The 21,041-nt window shown below is 32.2% G+C and overlaps 1 protein-coding gene and 1 long non-coding RNA gene across 2 annotated transcripts; both read right to left on the bottom strand.

The window, feature by feature from the left end:
* Nucleotides 1–138: 138 nt before the first annotated feature.
* LOC103872834 (prolyl endopeptidase) lies at nt 139–4,011 on the bottom strand. The gene is made up of 11 exons (XM_009151274.3): nt 3,465–4,011; nt 2,857–3,076; nt 2,566–2,766; nt 2,421–2,491; nt 2,156–2,318; nt 1,492–2,085; nt 1,043–1,423; nt 822–961; nt 595–730; nt 408–521; nt 139–323 (listed from the first exon to the last, which is right to left on the bottom strand). Exons 1-11 carry the CDS (start codon nt 3,572–3,574, stop codon nt 258–260), a joined length of 2,196 nt encoding a protein of 731 aa, XP_009149522.1. The 5' UTR covers nt 3,575–4,011; the 3' UTR covers nt 139–257.
* A 4,518-nt stretch (nt 4,012–8,529) lies between these two features.
* On the bottom strand, nt 8,530–20,849 carry LOC117126017. Its single transcript, XR_004448539.1, has 2 exons — nt 13,255–20,849; nt 8,530–13,130 (listed from the first exon to the last, which is right to left on the bottom strand). It is a non-coding gene; the product is annotated as an uncharacterized LOC117126017 (long non-coding RNA).
* Nucleotides 20,850–21,041: the final 192 nt, after the last annotated feature.

Below are 21,041 nucleotides of genomic sequence, written 5' to 3'. Positions count from 1 at the left end.
TCATTATGACAGTATAAGCTGATTGAAAATGACCAGTTCAGAGAGAATTGAGCTTTCGATTGATTCGGGTACTTGTAAATTTTTTTAAAAAAGTTGTTTGATTTTTTTTTTATTCTTTGAGAATAATCAAAAATAGAAAACGCCGCACATGAAGTTTGTTATTGTAATAATCTCTGTCGGTTAACAAAATTATACAGTAAGCAGAAGCTCTCTCTCTCTTAGGGATATAACAAGAAACTGATCTCTTCATGTCACTTTCAGTCAAGCCATGTAGCATCTACCATCTTTGCCATAAACCCATACCTATCAGCCGCCTCGTCAATCTGTTGCAACTCACAAACATTACATCGCCACTTCACTTCCTCAAGAATATATAATGAAGAAAAATTATTTAACTAATTACTCACAATCTTTTGTGTTGGACGTCCTGCTCCATGCCCGGCTTTAACTTCAATACGAGCAATAATAGGGTTTGTCTGTGGACTATTCTCTAAACTCAACCCTAATTCATATTGCATTGTCTGCCAAACCAAAACAGGTTTCAATGGAAGAAGAAAGAAGATGCAAAAAGCAAACAAGAGACAAAAGACAAACCGCAAGCAACTTGAATGTATGAAGTGGGACGACTCTATCATCATGATCAGCAGTTAACAACATCGTTGATGGATACTGAAAAAACCCATCCCTCTTCTGTTCCCATGGCCTCTTCACATTATGCAGAGGCGAATACCTTTTTCATAGATCAAATACCAAAAACCATCAGATATCTTATATCTTACCAAACAAGGAAAGCTTTATGTTTGGCCTAAAACAAGACTTACTTAATCAACCAATGGAACTCCTCTTCCTTGTCGGAACAACCAAACTCAGAAGTCCAAGCATGTCCTATAGTAAACTTGTGAAACCTTAGCATGTCCATGACTCCAACATGAGCCAAAGCACACCCAAACAGATCCGGTCTCTGTGTCACATTGTAAACAAAATTCTTCATCTAACTATATGATTACTATGATCACAAGCTAGAGTTTTTAAGAGTCTCTACCTGATTAATGCAAGCCCCAATTAGTATCCCACCGTTACTACTCCCTTCAATACAAAGCTTCCTCGGTTGTGTATAACCAGCAGAGACCAAATACTCTGCTCCAGCAATAAAATCATCGAAGCAGTTCTGTTTATTTCCAAGCGCGCCAGCTTTGTGCCATTCCTCACCATACTCACCACCACCACGAATGTTTGCAAAACAGAACACAGCACCAAGATGTCTACTAAGCACAATACGTGTTGCACTGAAAAAAGGCGTCATGCTTGCGCTAAACCCACCATACGCATAGAGCAAACAAGGGTGTGATCCATCTAGCTCTATCTCTTTTCTAGCCACTATGAACATTGGTATCTTTGTTCCATCCTTACTCGGATAAAATACCTATAGTAATCAAGATATAGATTAAAAAAAAAAAAAGAAGTAAATTCAAAGCTTGTAAAACACGTTACCTGAGTGACTTGAAATGCTGTTCTATCGAATCCAGGTACATCGATTTCACGGAAGACTGTAACTAGTGGAGATTCATTAGATAAGTCACATTTGTAGATCACACCAGGAGTAAGGAAGCTTGTGAACCTAAAGAAGAAGGTTGTGTCTTTACGCCTAGCAAAAACTCCACCCACTGAACCAATATCTACAGGTAACGTGTGCAGCAAGGAACCGTACTTCAAGTCTCTAATCTGCAAGATGTGTTTTACATCGCTCATGTAGCTAACCACAAGCTGGTTTCCGTTAACTACACAAGCAGTTGAAAGGACATCTTTCTCGTGCTCGGGTATAACATCAGTCCAAGTGCTCGGTTCCTTTAGATCAACCCTAACTAACTTGTACTTTGGTGCATCTTTGTTTGTAAAGAAAGTAAACAGTGTCTCGTCGTTTCCTATAGCAATGTACTGTGCTTCAAATGTGTCGATGAGCTTTATAAATGGAAGTAGAGATTTGCTTCCTCTATAACCTTCTAGACCTTTAGGAAGTGATGAGAGATCACAGTGATAGACTTTGTTTACAGGGTCACACCCTTCTTCAATGGTCATGATTAAGTACTGCATTAAGAATAAAACGTAATGGTTACACCCAAAATTTAATTGACGCATTATAAATGAGTAGCTTTACCTTGCCATCATCAGTGACTTTAGAACCAAACATATGTTTGGGATTGTCTTGGTCTCTCCAACATAAAACATCTTCAGATTGATCGGTCCCTAGGAAATGGTAGTACAGCTCATGGTAAAGGTTAGAGTTAGTCTCTGTGCCAGCATCAATCTTCTCTCCCTCTCTACAAAAACATACCACAAACACAATAAGAAACAGTCATAAAACCGCTTAAACTTTTCATACCTTTCCTCAAAAAGAATCAATACTTATATACAAGACTCACTGTGGAGCTGGATAACGACTGTAGAAAAACCCTAGACCATCATGTGTCCATGTGATTCCACTAAACTTAACCTGAGATCAACAGAGTCATATCAAAGTGGAAGACTAATTGAGTAGTAGTTGAATTCAAATTGAAGAAAACTTACCCAAGATAAAGTATCAGGCTCCACTGTCTTATCTTCAATCTTCATCACTTTAATAGTAACCCAATCACTACCACTTGAGCAAAGTCCATAAGCCATATACTTACCATCCTCACTCACAGCTAAAGAGTTTAAAGAAACTGTTCCATCATCACTAAGTGTATTGGGGTCAAGCAAAACCTCTGCTTCAGAATCCAAATCATCCTAAAAAACCAATTTTAAAATCAAAAACTTAGTCAACTAAAACTGAAGATTGAGAATAGTTAAGAATATTATTCTATACTTTAAAGTTACCTGGATATAAAGCACACTCTGAGCTTGAAGACCAGTGTTATGGAAGTAAAAGTAACTGTTTCCTCGCTTGAAGGGAGTATCATAGCGAGGATGATCAATGAGCTTCGTGATTTTCTCACGAAGCTTTTCCTTTGTTTCACAAGTTTTCAACACTGAATCTGATAAGTTCACTTGCTTCTCTACAAAGTCTTTCACTTCCTCTGCTTCTGGATCTTCCAACCTAACAGAAAAATTAACGAACCTTAACCGAAATAATTTTACAATTGGACCAAACCGGTACAAGGTTCTATACCAAATCACAAACAAACAAAAAATGGTCCATAAATGGGCCTAGTTTTTCAAAATAACTGGTCCAATAAATATCTAAAATAGGCCAAAACTTTTAATGTAGATGGTCCAGAAAAAGCTCGAAACACGATTGGTCATGATCTAAGTATTCAAATCCAAATCATTATATTACAAGAACTCAATCAACTTCCGACAAAAACAGCAGCAAATTTTAAAATCTCTCCTGTAAGAAGAATCTCCAACCATGATTAATAGTCAACTCAATAACGTGATCATAAAAAAACGAGAGAAGTTACAGCTGAAAACGTGAACGTTCTTACCAACGGTAAGGATCGGCGATTCTAACGCCGTGATAATCTTCAACAATGGACTCATCCCGCCTTGCCGTCGGGTACTGCAGCCGCTCCTCAAACGCCGAGAGAGATCCCATTATTATATGATTATGGATTTAAATAAATCTCCGACAGAGAAATAAAACTTAAAAGACTTAAAATAAGTAATTGGCGTTGAGTTTCGTTGAGTAGAAGGGAAATCAAGAATTAGCGTTGATCGGTTATTTATAGGGAAGCGGCGCGTGCGGTTGAGATCACATGTTTGTTAGGAGAGAACCTTTTAAAAAGAATAAGAAAACGTGAAAATATGGAAAGAGCTCGATCGCGTGGTAGATGTTGATGCATTGAGTATCCCGTTATGTCGAAATCCTTTCGTGAATCTGTCGACATTTTTGGGTAATGTCGCCATTTATCACATTTATTACTGACATATATTTTTAGTAAACTTTATAGAATATAACAATAACTAGTACATTACATTTAATGTTGATTTATATTTTTTGGTAAACTTCTTAAAATATGATAATAATTCATAAATCATCACTAAAATAAATATATTAAAATATACATTATAAATTTCGAAATACATTATTTAATTATATTTTTATAATTATACAATTTTTATTACTAATATTTTCAAAAAATTTTACATCTTTTTTAAAATATTAATAAATTGTTAATCGTAATTTCATTAGTTTCTTTTAGATATCTACAAATTTTATAAATATTATTTAGTTATAATTTTTAATAACTATACAGTTTTTATATGATTTTTAGTAATTTTATACAAGTTGATTTAATACATTTAGCCAAAATAAATAGATAAAAAAATTTATCTTAGATTCAAATTTTAAATATATTACATACATATTATTAAATGTAATTTAAAATAAACAAATTTTTTTTCTTATTTTATACTTAAATAGTCAACTTTATATTAAATATTAGTCAAAAATAATAAAATATATAATATTAATAAATTTCATTTTAAATATAATTTAACTTTTAAAAAATTTATCACTGCACATGGTGCAGGAAAACACTTGGTTTGTATTTTATAAAGACTAAAAACTCTATTTTACTACAAAGATTAAATTTTATGTGTATTAACGATGTTATTATAATAATGTTTTATTGATATTGTCAAAAACCGAATTGTAGGATTGTATTTAATATTTTTACAAGTTAAATTTAAAATATAAACTAGATTAATACTATATGATATTAATTATTTTCTTCTGACTTGATTTCTGATTCAGTCCCTGACCAACTACAACATCTGTCAACACAGTTGACTAGTCAATGATGTATGTAATAATGTAAGCAACCAAACTTACCATTGATTTTATTTTAGGTTTTTGGTAGAAACTAATCCATCATCGAAGACTATTGTTTCTTTTTTCATGTTAACGAGTCGTACAATATATGTATAGTACAATAGTACACTATCCATTAACTCCTAAATCCTAATACTTTGGCATTTTGCAATGTTCAGCCACCCCAATTCCATTACTATAAACTTTACATTGGATATTCTACTTTAATAGTTGAGTGTGTGATTGATATTCATGGAAGCTATTTTTATTTATTTATTTATGATTTCAACTTCTTTTTTTTTTGAACATTAACGATTTCAACTTTTTCTAAAAGAGTTTCACTAAAATTTATCAGAAGAGACAAATTTAGTGGCATGTAGATTCGCATATCCTCTTAAATCTGCTTTATGTTTTCATTCTTCTCATATACAAAAATCGAATCCAAGTGTAAATGCATATAGAATCATGTTGTTATACATGTCATCCATTACACATTAAGACTTGGACAAATTTTCCAAACATATATATTAAAAATTTAGCACGTCTAATTTGGAATACACATTTTTTTTTTATTTATGCATAAACAAAATTATAGAACAATGTGTCGAAACAGGAATGTGTAAAGTCATGTTTGAAGCCTTTTTTGCTATACTTGATTTGGAACCATTTTATGAAACTTTATCCCTCCCGAAATGAAGGTTGATTGATTGTTCAGAAATCAACTATGTATAACCACAGTGTTTTTTTTCAACATAAAGTCGTCGCTATCAAGAAGAAACAGCAGATCACCTTTTCTTTGATTGTATCTATGCTCAATGCATTTGGAAAGCATCGGGTTATATATCCAAACAGCGGTTTACTTTGGTCGCAAGGCACGCTAGAAGCTAAATTAAGATCCTACTCCATCAAAACTCTACGATACCTGATCATCTCAAACAATTACCTTGGTGGATACTATGGCGCATATGGAAAAATAGAAACAAAATGGTTTTTCAACAGAAGGTAACTCATTGGCGAAACTCACTTCAAGCTGCATATTATGATACAAAGGAATGGATGGAAGCACAACAATATCTTGAAGCAGATCAGTTAGGACAACCAAGAAGGTCACACGCTTATCAGAGAAATAATTGGAAAAGACCTGAGCCGGGGCTAGTTAAATAAAACTATGATGAATCTTTCTACAACATAAATACATTAGTACAAGCGGGATGGTTGATTAGAGATAGCATGGGTCTCTTTAAGGGAGCATGGCAATTCAAGACAAGAAAGCCACGCAATGCTTTGGAGAGTGAATTACAAGTTTTACTTGGTGTTATGATGGTTTGTTGGAGTCAAGGACACACAAAAGTTATCTTCGAAGGAGACAATGCAAATTTCATCGATCTCGTTGAGAGGAGAACAAAAAATATGGATGTGTTAAACTGACTACGTGACATATAGAAATGGGAGCAGAGGTTCGAAAGCATACAACATGTACATTTGGACAAACCGGGAATCCAACTTATGTGCTGACTTACTGGCCAAACAACAAATACAAGATAGTGAAGAATACATATATCATGCTTTCGTTCCAAATATAATAAGGGATGCTATAACATTCGACTATTTCGATCGTTAATAAGATGAAACTTTCGTGAAGAAAAAAAAACTCATTTTAAACTAATGCATGAATCTAGCTCCCTCATGTAGAGATCAACATTGTAGCTTCGAACTTTTATTTATTTTACATATATCAAAAAGGTAACAACTAAGAACTTGAATCGAGTTAAAACATGATATTTGTATGCTTGAAAGACCACTTTGAACCTTATGATAACGGTTTACGTGTAAGGCCTTTTTTTAGCTCATTGCATTACAATGGGTTGCAAACTTCTTTAAGCCCACTAAATTAAATGGTTGGGGTTGTTGTACTTAAACTAACAATGGTATTAGTACATGTTGTTTGTAAAATTGTCATCAGATCCGCTGTAGCACACCGGTCAATTTTAATTGATGAAATCCGGGTTCAACCCTAGCTGATACATTTTTTATAGTAAGATTATAGGTTTTAAATCAATGATAATGTCGATAGTTTATTCCTTCTCACTAAACCTTATACGTCAACAGTAAAACAATAAAACGTCGTGAAATTATAGAACAATTCGATAGTGTTTTGCTAAGAAATTAGCTAACGTTATCTTCGAAACAAAAACAAAAACAAAAATCATACTTGCTCTGTCAACACAAATTCATTTCCTTATACAAAAGTTGTCAAGAAAACCAGGAGGTAAATCATACTTTCTCTGTCAACACAAATCTGTAGAAAATTGGAGTTTATTTCCAGATAAAATTGACAACGAGATCGTGGTCAAGTGATAGGAAGAGCCAAGAGATTGAATTTTTAATTATTGATCTCGTTTTCATAACTTCTAGAAGACTTTGATAAATAGTATCGAATAAAGTCAGTAGTAGAATCTTTTACGTGAACCCCAAGAGCGTCCGCAACGGGGTCCGTAACGAATCTTTACCCAGTCCGTGAGATTATTAAATTAATAAACGAGCCGAGAAAGGGAAGGATTAGTCCGTAACTAAGGATTAAACGGACTTGATCCTTAGCTACGTGTCATAACCTGAGTGGTCCGGTGGGTTTTCGTATTTGCTGTATCAAAAAAAACAACGACATTTGCGACCGAAGCGGAAAAAAAAATAGCTCTCGAGAAAAGGTGATTTGTGGCGATTTCGATCCGTCTCGACATCAAGGTAAATGTTCAGATTTTCTTGCAGATTTATGGATTAGGATTAGGTTCGTGCGTCTTTTCCTGTCAATCGGTTTCGTTTTGTGTTTACAATCGAAGAATATTTGGGGGTTGAAATTTTGATGTGAAATTAGGGTTTCGAAGAATTCTTTTTCCCAGTCGATTAGGAGTTTAAGGTCGTTTGTACTTAGAGTTTGATTACCTTCGATTTTGTTGTTCTCTCAATTGTTTGGGATTTTGTGTTTTCAATCGACGGGGTTTGATAAGATTATTGGGGTTTCGCATTTTTCAATCCCATTTTCCCACTTGTTGTTAGCGTTTTGTATCTCTATTGGTTTGCAAGAAGTTGAATGTACTTAAGAGTCATGTAGATTATAGGTTCATTCAGATGCTTGTTTCAATTAATTTGGGTTACATGATTTTTGTCAGGTTTAGGAAGAATGGGACAAGATTATTCATACAGCCAGCCTTCGTCATCAGATGAGTACGACATAAACGCACTGATTCAAGCCGAATTTGAACTGTACGGGGATGAAGCTGAGAGTAACTACCATATTGCTGAGCCGCTTCAGTACGAACCTCAACCCGAGTGTGACGAAGGAATCCCGACCATCTGCTACTGTGGTGGTGACCCTGTGGTTGCAATATCTTCCACGGCTAAAGATCTAGGGAGGAGGTACTTTACCTGCCCAAATGTGGATGATGGGGACTGCCACATTTGGAAATGGTGGGACGTGGCTATCACGGAGGAGATGCGTGAGTTGCAGACACAAATTAGGCAGCTTAAGGATCAAGGTTTTGAGTGTGAGGAGAAGGTGGTAAAGCTACAGAAGACTGTGTGTGCGTTATCTAAGAAGAAACCGGGGCTTATTACAAATGGCTTTGCAATGGAGGTTTGTCTAGTGGTCTCTGCAGTAGTTTTTTTAGGTCTGGCGGTCATGTATCTGTATGGTAAGTTACTCTCTTGTGGTTTTGGGTATGTCTTTATGCATTTTTTAAAAAAATTGTGACAGTTTGATCTCATGTTGTTGCAGGAAGAGATTCAAAGAAGTAAAAGCGAGTGTCTAAAACCGGTGGAGTGTCTGTATAATAAGGTACAATACTCCTATTTCCTAGTTATAGGGGTCTATGACTACTGCTATGCATTATATAAAACGTATAGTAGTGTAAAAATTTGAAAACTTACAATCTATTGCGTTTAAATGCATCTTTTTTTGCTTTCCGCTTCCTACCGCCTTAGATGTGATTGGTTTAAATGTTTTACAACGTTAGGAACTCGGGTTAACTCTGATTTGATAGGTGTTTAATGCAACTAGTTTGCTTTCTACCTTCCCAACTGCTCGGTTTGCATTGATTTTAATTTTGCTAACTTCAAGTGCGCCTACTTAAGGATATGTGTTGCTCTTAGAGTGACACACTACACTTTTCTAACCATGGATAAGAACACTAGTTATGTTAATCTCCTGTTTAGTCAATCTCAATCTTCAGTTGACCTTGATTCACCTGAACCTTTTTGGTTCGGTAGTCAAGGTCCTGAGGAGCCTGTTGTCGAGCCTGTTATCGAGTCTGGGGTCGAGTCTGGTGGGAAGGAGAGGAGCAAATGGTCTATGAAGGAGGATAAAATACTTATTGGGGTTTGGCTTAACACCAGTAAGGATGCGGTGGTGAGCAATGAGCAGAAATCAGGACAGTTCTGGAAGAGGATTGTTGCCTACTACAACGCAAGTCCTCAACTCGTTGGGACAAAACCTAGAGAGCTTGGTCAGTGCAAGCAGAGGTGGGCTAGGATTAACGAGCAAGTCTCCAAGTTCGTTGGGAGCTATGATGCGGCTCTGAGGGAGCAGAGAAGTGGACAAAATGATGATGATGTGATGAAAGCTGCACTTGAGAACTTCTACAATGATCACGGTTACAAGTTCGGTGTGGAACATGGATGGAGGGAGCTGAGGCACGACCAGAAGTGGTGCTCAACCTATCCGTCTAATCACGCTGGTAAGGAGAAGCGCAAACAAGTGCTGGAGGTGGATACAGAAGACGAAGTGGGAGAACCGGAGGCACGACCCGTGGGCGTCAAGGCTGCTAAAGCTGCTTCTAAGAGGAAGAAGAGTGGTAAAGAGGAGGATTTGTCAAAGATTCAGTCCATCATGGCAGTGGAAGAAAAACTTTCTAAACAGAAACTGCTTGAACGTTTACTTGGCAAGAAAGAGCCGCTCACTGAGATGGAAACATCTCTTAAACTCAAACTAATGTCTGAGATGTTGGGTAGTTTTGTTACTCATTTGATTAGTTGATCTCATGTCGTTTGTTTGTATTGTACACTTCTCTAACTGTTGCCTTTTTTTGTCATTTCAGGTTGAGCAGTATGACATGTGAAGGCACGGGTGCTGCAAGAAAAAGGTGTTTTGTTGTCTAGCTTCATGTGAGCCAACTCACGGGTTCTACTGTATCACTCTATGTTCTATAAAACTTCACGACTGGATGATGTTTTTATTGCTACCTATCTCATTTGTTTACTCTCAACTACTTCTTCTTTCCTTTATTTTGGTTGCTACTACTCGAAGGTGTTGTAATATCTTGCTATCTAGGTGTTGTAATCTTTTCCTAGTACTCGAACTTGCAACAAGTACAAACTGCTGCTTCACTTATTAGGTAACACAAACATTTCTCCTTTACCAATCTGTTATTGAAACTAATCTTAAACTTGTAAAACCGAATAGCAAAGATCTTTATAACTTAAAAAAAAAATGAAAACCGTGTGGAAAGATCTTTAAAACCTAAAAATAAAAATTGAAACCATATAGAAAGATCTTTAAAACCATATATTAAAACCATATAGAAAGATGTTTAAAACTTAAAAACAAATTGAAAACCTTGTGGTGGAAAGATCTTTAAAACCTTTAAAAGAAATGAAAACCTTGAGAAAGATCTTTAAAACTTTTTTAAAAATGAAAACCTTATGAAAGATCTTTAAAACCGAATAGCAAATGAACACCTTGTGAAAGATCTTTAAAACTTAAAAACAAATTGAAAACCATATAGAAAGATCTTTAAAACCTTTAAAAAAAAATGAAAACCTTGAAAAAGATCTTTAAAACTATTTAAAAAATGAAAACCTTGTGAAAGATCTTTAAAACTTAAAAACAAATTGAAAACCATATAGAAAGATCTTTAAAACCTAGAAATAAAAATGAAAACCATATAGAAAGATGTTTAAAACTAAAAAAAAAAATGAAAACGTTGTGAAAGATCTTTAAAACTTAAAAACAAAATGAAAACTTTGTGGAAATATATTTAAAACCTTTAAAAAATTGAAAACATTGTAGAAATGTCGTCATCTTCATCCGATGAAGTCGAAGAAAGACTGGATGAAATTTTCGAAGAAATCGTCGAAGATACATACAATGAAATAGTCGGGTCCCGTACCAATAAGCAAAGGAGACGTGCTTATATAGAACGCAACCGTGAAGCAGGACACAACCGTTTGTGGAATGACTACTTCAGCGAAGATTCTACATTCTCCCCACAATTATTCAGACGCCGGTTCCGCATGAATAAGGAATTATTTATGCGTATTGTCGATGGCCTCTCAGAGAACGTTCCATTCTTTCAACAAAGAAGAGATGCAACCGGCAGGTTAGGCCTTTCTCCACTGCAAAAATGTACAGCAGCTATTCGTCTGCTTGCTTATGGTGCTGCGGCTGACACAGTGGATGAATATCTCCGAATTGGTGAAAGCACGGCACTTTCGTGTTTACACCATTTCACTGACGAAATAATACAATTATTTGGAGAAGAGTATCTACGAAGACCCACACCAGAGGATCTCCAACGACTGCTCGATATTGGAGAAAAACGGGGCTTTCCTGGGATGGTCGGAAGCATTGACTGTATGCATTGGGAGTGGAAGAATTGCCCAACCGCTTGGAAAGGGCAGTATGCACGTGGATCAGCTAAACCGACGATTGTCTTAGAGGCTGTGGCTTCACATGATCTTTGGATATGACACGCTTTTTTTGGTCCTCCAGGTACCTTAAACGATATCAATGTCCTCGATCGGTCTCCTGTTTTTGATGACATTTTAGAAGGTCGGGCCCCCAGGGTAAAGTACGTGGTCGACGGACACACGTATAAGTTGGCGTACTACCTCACAGACGGTATATATCCAAAATGGTCAACATTTATCCAATCTATCACACTCCCTCAAAGTCCTAAACAAGAGTTATTTGCTAAAGTTCAAGAAGCAACCCGAAAAGATGTGGAGCGGGCTTTTGGAGTACTACAATCCCGGTTTGCGATTGTGAGAAACCCGTCTCTTACAATGAACAAAGCAAAGATAGGGAAGATTATGAGAGCATGTATCATACTACACAATATGGTAGTCGAAAATGAACGAGATGGATACATTCATTACGATATATCTGAATTTGAAGAAGGAGACGTAACCAGAAGTTCAGAGGTCGAAACCGAGAGGCCTACAAATCTGAATAATATGTTTCCCACTCGGAATGATCTTCGTGATAGGCATATGCATGAACGATTGAAGAATGATTTAATCGAAAATATTTGGAACAAATTTGGTGATGAAGATTACTAATTAGTTTATCTTTATATCTTTATGTTTAATCATTGTATCTTTATTTTTAATCATGCAAATAATAAAATTTCAATTTCAGTTTAAAAAAAAAATAAAAAATATTTTTTTTTTCTAAGGACCCATCTTCGGGAACACCATTGGACGACCAGTTTTGATTCGAATCCTTAACTATTCAAACAAAAACCAAAAAAAAAAAAAATTACTAAAATATTGCTAAGGATTCATTGGTGAGGTTCACCATTGCATATGCTCTAAGGTCCCCAATGCATTAAACCCGCAGACTGGTTCTGCCTCACGAATCGTATGATAATACCCGTTTATAACTTTTCATAGTCTTGAGACAACAATCAATGATTTGGGATTTTAAGGGTTGATAAGTGAGATTTCTATGAGATCATCACCACACTATTCACTTTTCACCTATTCCTTTGTCAAGTAAGAGAGCAACATCATTCTCGGTTTATGTAAACAATTCGACAGGTTATAAGTTCGAGAGATTCATCGATCGAAGGCTGCAATATTATATTTTAATCAATAGTAGCATTGGCTAGACAGAAATAAAAAAGTTTAGATATGAGTTAATTTGAGAACGCTTATTTCTATACAATGCAAAAGCTACTTGCATTGTATTGTATAGAAATAAGCGTTCTTAAATTAACTCATATCTAAACTTTTTTATTTCTGTCTAGCCAATGCTACTATTGATTAAAATATAATATTACAGCAATCAATTGGATGAGAATATTACCAGGAAATGGGAATTCAATCTTCTTCTGGACAACGCCATGGTCTCCATTTGGCCAACTCATCAAGTTTGTTGGTCATAATGGACCGAGACAGTATGGTATTCCCCTCTCTTCATCTCTAGCTTCGCTGTGGGTTGGAGAAACTTGGGATATAGGTCCGGCAAGATCTCAGGAGATGGAGCAAATCCAGATTTTTCTATCAACTGTATCTCTCTCAGAACATGAGGACATGCCGGAATGGAGCAGACTGGGTACCACTCCTGCAACCAACAACAAATTCGTGTCAGCTAAAGTCTACAACTACATAAGGGAATCAAAGCCTTTGGTTCCGTGGCATCATGTGGTTTGGCTGAAAAAAGGAATTCCAAAGTGTAAGACACTTACTTGGATGTTTGTACTCAATAGGTGCCCCACTCGTGATAGGTTACTGTCTTGGGGATTGCAGACGGATCCTCTCTGTCTTCTGTGTAACCTACTTCCAGAGAGCAAAAATCACATTTATTTCGGTTGCTCCTTCTCCTCTGGAATTTGGAGAAACCTTGCTGCAAAACTTCAATTTGCCATTATCTCAGACGATTGGGATGATACTTTGCAAGGTCTGATCCATTACACTGGTGATAACCGGTTGCGCTATCTCACAATCCTATCCTGGCAAACGCTGATTCATGAACTATGGCGTGAGCGCAACAATAGGCTCCACCGATCTCACTTCAAGTCGCAGGAAGCTATATTCTCAACCATCTCCTCCACCATCAAAAACCGTATCTCATCGCTCCGTGAAACTGACCCAATGGAATCGAGTGCCTGCATGCAACTCTGGTTCTCTCTACCGTGAGACCTTTCGATTACTTCATTGAGGAAGACAACGAATATTTTGATTCTGGGCTTTATTTCTTCTACTGCAAAAGCTCCTAAGCCCATGTTTTCCTTTGGGCTACTCTCTCTCGAGACCAAGAACCATGTGGGGCTCAGAATGAATTTACTAACTTTATCCACTAGAGCATTGTAATATTCTCACATTATGTATGCTTTTGCCTCTTTTATAATATATGCACCAAATTTTAGCAAAAAAAAAAAAAAAAGCTACTTGCTTAGAACATGTTTCTTTTGTTGGGCAGCTCATTATTCAGAATTCTTAAACCCAGATCGTTGGAGACTTATGATCTTTTGTGATATATCCTCACGCAAACCCGAACATACCAAACTATCTAGATCTCTTTAAACTTGGTCTCCTGGACTGATTAATTTATCATCTATGGCTTAAGCAAGACTGCTAAAAAATACATCCATCTACTAATCAGCAATGCAATTATCGGATATATCGATGAAATACACAAAAATATAAAGAACTGTACGACTAGCGTGTTATTCTCTAGAATGATGATAAATAACTCTGATCAATTAACAAATCTTAGCGGAAACGCAAGAAAATTATGAATTATTTTCAACTCATGCATGATAAAAAAAGGAAGCAAGCAAGCTATGGCTTACGAACCTGTACACTGTATATACGTCACGTCAGAAATGATGCTAAATGAAGGAATACTCGTAAACTCTACTACTGTTTCTTAAACTTCAAATAGAATAAGGTAACATCATAATAACATTGTAGACTCCAAAACAAGATGCTTGTCCTTTCTCCCTATTACTACGTTGTAAAAGTTAAAAAAAACTGTTACCTTTTTGGAATTCTGGGACCTTCTCTTTTTCTTTGTGTTTAACCTTTTCTAGAAGACGAAACATCAAAATATCGCACTAGTCAACGTTATGACGATATAGTTCAAAGGTTCTACACGATAGAGGAACTGGAAAACCAAAGGTAACAGAAGTTTTACCAAAAAAAAAAAATCAATGTAATGATCTAGATCAACATATGTATATAATAAAACGACCCTATAATGTATAAACTCAAAGAAAGAAGGAGCAACATAATCAAAGATATGATAGAATCAAGAGGAGGCTTGTCATCGCTATGTAACAGATCAAGCTTACCAGATTCCAAACATTGAAAGATATGTATATCAAGAGAAAATCACAAATATTAAAATTTTGGAAATCAGATATTTGATCCGATCCGGCAATATATAAATACATGTATATCAAAAAAATAAAAAAAAATGTATATCAAGAGGGTTTTACAAAGAAACCCTAACAGATGTCTACTGGCAGTATGACCACCTCCTTCTTTCACACACAACCGATATACTTACATTTATATACAAAGGAGGTGGACAGAATGCCAAAGAAATCTGTAAGAAACTCTTTGCCAAACCCTCGTGAAAGGAAAAGAACAGAAATTAATAGAATGGTTCAATGATGAGAAAGGGGGAAGGTGGAAGTATATTTATTGGAGAGAGAGAAAGAGAGAGATTGATTAAAAAGACTACATAAAAGTAAAACCCTAGATGAGTTGTAATTAGGCATGGGCACGGATCGGATATCCGCATTTTTTAAAGTATTTGTGATTTGTTTCGTATGTCATGGATATTTAATTTTTCGATTTGCTTTGCTTCGGAAAAATACAGATATTCGAAAAACGGATATCCGGAAAATAAATAGATATTTGCGGATATTTACGAATATTTACGGATATCTCATATGTTTTGATTAATACAAATAATCTTCAAAATTTGATACAAATTTGTTCTGTAAAATATTTTTTTTCATGATATATATTATAAAAATTAAAAGAACTAGTGAATCTACATATTTTGTAAACTTTTTGAACTTAGTTAACAATTATAATAACAAAAGCTTAAGAAAAAAATTATAATTGTCATAAATGTGTTCTCTTCTTTTTATGTAATATTTTTATATAAGTAATAGTGTGAACATAATTTATCAAATCATGTTTGAATAATAATTATATAATTTTATATATTAAAATTTTTAAATATATTAAAATATACATGTATTTATATATTGCCGAATCGGATTAAATATCTGCTTTCCAAAATTTTAATATTTGTGATTTACTTCAGTTTTAGCGAATATTAATTTTTAGTATTTGCTTTATTTTGAAAGTTTACGAATATCCAAAATTTTCAAATCGAATTGAATAAAATTTAATGGATAAAATGTCCGACCCTAGTTGTAACCAAAATAAGAGGAGACGATAGTCGAGGAAGACAGACTAACAAAAAGAAACAAATCAGATGAGAAAAGAAAATATATCTGCGGCTTTCTCGGAAAAATAAACTCATTTTTGTTTGTAAAAACGACAGTGAATAGTTTTGTTTATCGAGCTCTTTATTCGTTTCTCACCAAAAATAGTTAAGCAACTTTTCAACGGGGTTCACCTTTGCGCCTACCGTTTCCGTTTCTTTTTCAGCTTTTTACGGATAAATAAACGTTGACGTAATGACGTTGGCAATATGCAGTGTGACCCAAAAATATCAATTAAAATATAACAAAAGCTAACAGAAATAAAAATAATTACCACTACCCGCTGCATATTTTTCTACCAATTTTAATAAGTATTTTCTTAAAAACAATAGTGCTGGACGAATAATGAGTTTAGCTTACTTCATTTTTGACTTACAACCAAGTTGTTACTCGTACTCGTTTTGTTACCACCAAGCTCATTCTCAAGAGCATAAACGAGCAGAATAAGATATTTGAATCTAAACTATATGTCGGATTTAAAAAACTCTATATCGGATTTATACGTCGAATAGTCACTACTTTTTGATCTGAGACTGAAAATCAATTTCATCATATGCATGACTAGAAATTTAATACTCAATCAGTTTCAAAATGTTACTTCCTCTTTATCATTTTAAGAATTGTTTAAGGTTTTTACACAAATATTAAAAAAAACTTTTACGTAATTGGCTTTGGTAACATAAAATACAATTATATAAAACTAATTCCACCAATAAGAAAAATATGCAGTATTTTATAATTGATCAAAAAATTTTAATGACATTAAATTTCACCTAGAATTATGAGAACATCACATATTTTGAAGCAAAATCAAAATCCTAAAACACCAGTTGAACTGATACGGAGGGAGTACATATTTTAGATTTTCACATATTTTAATAAAACACATTAAATTTGCATAATTTTTTGTGATTATCTTTTTTTCCATAATTTTAAACCAATAAAAATCTAATAAGTGCAATTAAGTTTTTGAAATTTGTAATTAGTTAATAAAACAAGTATTGAAAATATTAAAAAAAAAAGATCTTTTTGAAACAATTTTTTCTCTCTAGAATATATAACTTTATGAAATGGAGAGAGTATTAGTTAGCTATATAAACGTTTAAATCTAACAGAAAAAATAATTGATCAGTATACAAACTAAACATGATACATTGTGTGAGTTGTAATAAAAGAAAAATATTGCGTGAGTACCATGCACGTGATGTCGTCACGTTGATCCGTGATCACTACAACCGTTACTTAACAAGAAAACTATTAAAATTATCAATAGGAACGTTAATAAATCCGAAGTTACGGAACACATCTGAAGAAACGGAGAATACGTCTTGTTCATAATATTTATTAGTATAACTAGACTTGGGTCTGTGCATTGCAACGGGCTTTATTTAATATTTTAATTTAATAAAAAAATTTAAAAATCATTTTATTATTATTTTAAAATTCTTTTTGCATATATTATGTGAAATTTATTTTATAGTTAAGAACTCGTTTTCACACATAAGTTTCAGTTAATATTTGTTAGAGTTAGAAAAAACATCCAAACGTAAAAATTTAAACCGGATCCAATCCAAAATAATAAGAATTATAATGAAATCAAAGGAATTTGAAAGTTAAATAGGACCAAGAAGCAATGACAACATTATACACTTTCTTATGTAGTAATTTAATGTTTTATTAAACTTATCTGATGTTAAATAATTTTCTTGATTCAAGATTTTTTAATGATAAATTTTCATAATAATATTTTAATTAAAATGAATTATAAACTACTACATAGTAAAAATTAAAAAATAAAATAAGATAACGATGAAGCTTGATTTGTTTTTGACTAAACATATGTACGATGGCAATATAATATCAAATTTTTATGAACAAACATGAAAATATACATATCAAACATGTGTTTGATTTTTGTATAACCAAACACATAGATACCAATCACGACAACATCCTAAGTTTTGATTTTTGTTAATTTAATAGTTTTATCATCATACTGGTCATCAAATTCTTTTTTTTTTAATACTATTAAATACGTATGTTTACTTTTGTTAGGATTTTTTTTAAAAGGAAAAAAATCCTATTTTATAAATCTTGTTTTTATTTAAAATTAAAAAAAAAACTATCAAATAATTTTTTTTATTTTTGTTTAGGATTATAGAAAAAAAATTATTATCATATAAACTTTTACAATTATCTTCTGTTTAGAATTTCAGAAAAATCTTATTGCTATCAAATAATTATTTCTAGTTACTATCAAATAATTTTAAATTATGATTTTTACAGTTCATATCAATATTATTTTTACATTTTATTTTTAATTAAATAATTTTAGTATCATGTTAAGCATCAAATTTTCTACACTATAAAATAACTTCTTACAATTCTCTTTTGGTTAGGAATTAAAAAATATGATATAAATCTCTTTTGTTTAGGATTTCTTTTTTAAGGAAAAAAACTATCAAATATTTTATTACACTTTTTGGGTGTTATAAAAGAAAATTAAAATTACATAATCTTTTATAGTTATTCTTTTCTAGGATTTAGAAAATAAAAATACTATCAAATAATTATATCCAGCAAATATTAACTATTTTTAAAACTTCCTATTTCAAAATTTATTTTCTCAATATCACTAATATTTTCATTATCATATTATTTTCAAAATTCATTTTCTCAAAATCACTAATATTTTTAATTAAATATTTTCATTATCACATTTATCATTAAATTTTAAAAGTAAAAATTACTTTTACAATTCTATTTGGTCATGATTTAAAAGGAAAACAAAATCTTATTTGGTTAAGATTAAAAGAGGAAAAAATTAATTTTCAAATTTCTTTTATTTAGGATTTTAGGAAAAAAATTTATTTTCACATAATGATAGATTTTTATTAATAAGTACACAATGTTTCTTTTTGTACAAATGACACAATCATATCAGGTGAAATATTTGAAGTTATTTTTGGTTTATAATTTTACAACACAAAATTCTATTAAAAAATAGTTAGTTATTTATAAGAAATAAGCTACTTAAAAAAATAAAAAAAGGAAAATTCCAACTATAATTCGTTCTTGTTTTTTAAGATTTTTATAAAACGAATATATTTTCAATAAAAAAATTATGTTTAGTTAATTATATATTGTGTCTTATACATACAAACATACATTCCTCATATTTACACATACTTATGTACGATAAAAACATCAAAAAAAAAAAACTTGTGTTAGCATCATAAGATGTAATAAGGATGATAAAACAATTGAGTTGTTTAAAGAAATAAAAACAAAATACTCAGATAATATTTTTCTTGTCAATACTATTTTGTGAAAACAATATGAAGAATCTTAAACCTAAATATAGATGTGAAAATAATATTTATTTTGGTTTATATTTTTGTAGCATACATTTATCTGTTAAAAAGGAAAGTTACTTATTTATAGGAAAATAATAAGAGTACTTTTACTTTTTTATTTTCTTAGGTTTTAAAAAGGAATATCACTTATTTTAAAGTTAGTTTTTCTATTTGATTTTTATTAAATAATTTCTTGTACTTGTAGGATTTTATAATTCGTTTTTATTTAATTTATTTTTTTAAAAATAAATATTTTCTCTTATAATATCTTTCTTTAGTATCTTTAAAATGAAAAATATAAAAAATATTTTAAAAAGAAAAAAAAATACTTTCAAATAGCTTTTCACAGTATTCTTTGTTTATAGAATTTTCAAAAATTAAATTTACTATCAAATATTTTTAAAAGATTATAAAAAGAGCCATACAAATATATTGTAAAAGGCTATGTGATAGTAATTTTTCTTTGCTTAACTCCAAAAAAGAATAATAAACTAAATTTTTGTAATAATTTTCCTTTTTAGTGTTCAAAAAAATGTAATAATAATTTTCTTTTTCTAAATCTTTTTAAATCCTAACAAAAGTGAATTGTAATATATTTTTGATACATGTCACAATCTTAATAAATTAATTGACACATGTCACAATAATATTAATTAACAACTTTGAAAAACTTAGAAAAAGATATGGCGAATTATATTAACGTATTTTTAACAATTTTCTCACTTTTGGTTCATGCGACGGACGGTACAAGACAACTTTCAGTTGATGGGTCCATTTACTAGTCCCCTAGAGGCTAGAGGGGAGTGGATTACAGAATCCAAAGCACAGGGTAAAAAGCATAATAAGGGTAAGACGTCTAAATTAACTCTCTATGGCTCATTAAAAAAAGGGTAAATCTCTGAGTTTAAAAAGACGAATTCGGCCAAAAAAAACATGAACTTTACACGAATCGCCAAAAAAAATCTGTACTCGAATCTGATAAAAAAATATTGTACTTTAATTAACTTTTTTTGTTTATTAAGCAACTTAAGATTGACTAGCCATTTTAGCACACCGTGAACCCACAGTTAAAACAGTGTTAAGCAGACGTTAAATGTTAGCGTTAAACAAAACGAGTCGTCGTTTTATATGATTTGAAAATAAAAAGAAATAAAGCCCTCGATTTGAACTCGGGTTGATTAGTATATATAGCAAGGTATTTTACCACTGGGCTAATGTCACTTTCAATTGAGTTATTAACACATTTAATTTTATTAGTACTGATTGAATATAAAAAAAAATTCTAAAAACTTTAAAAGATCTTTAAAATTCTAAAAAATTGAAAAAATAATAAAAAAATTTATAAAATTATTTTGAAATTAAAATTAAAATTAAATTTTTGTTTTTCTTTAAAAAATCAAAAATCTTCCAAACTTTTCATTTCTTTTTAATTCCAAAATTTTAAAAAATTCAAAGAAAATGTAAAAAATTAAAATTACAATTATCAGCTAAAAATTAAAATCGCACTCATAATGGGTACAATATTTATTTTAAGCATTTTAATTTAATTTTAATATGTGGGTATCTTTTTATGTGTGTGTAATTAATTTCAATTTTAGAAATTGTTTTTAAAAATTGAAAATTTTGGAATATTTTTGATTTTTTAAAGAA

Source organism: Brassica rapa, chromosome A06, assembly GCF_000309985.2.
Source record: "Brassica rapa cultivar Chiifu-401-42 chromosome A06, CAAS_Brap_v3.01, whole genome shotgun sequence".
Lineage (NCBI taxonomy): Eukaryota > Viridiplantae > Streptophyta > Magnoliopsida > Brassicales > Brassicaceae > Brassica > Brassica rapa.
The sequence above is the reverse complement of the archived record's forward strand: the minus strand, read 5'-3'. Positions and strand labels throughout refer to the sequence as shown.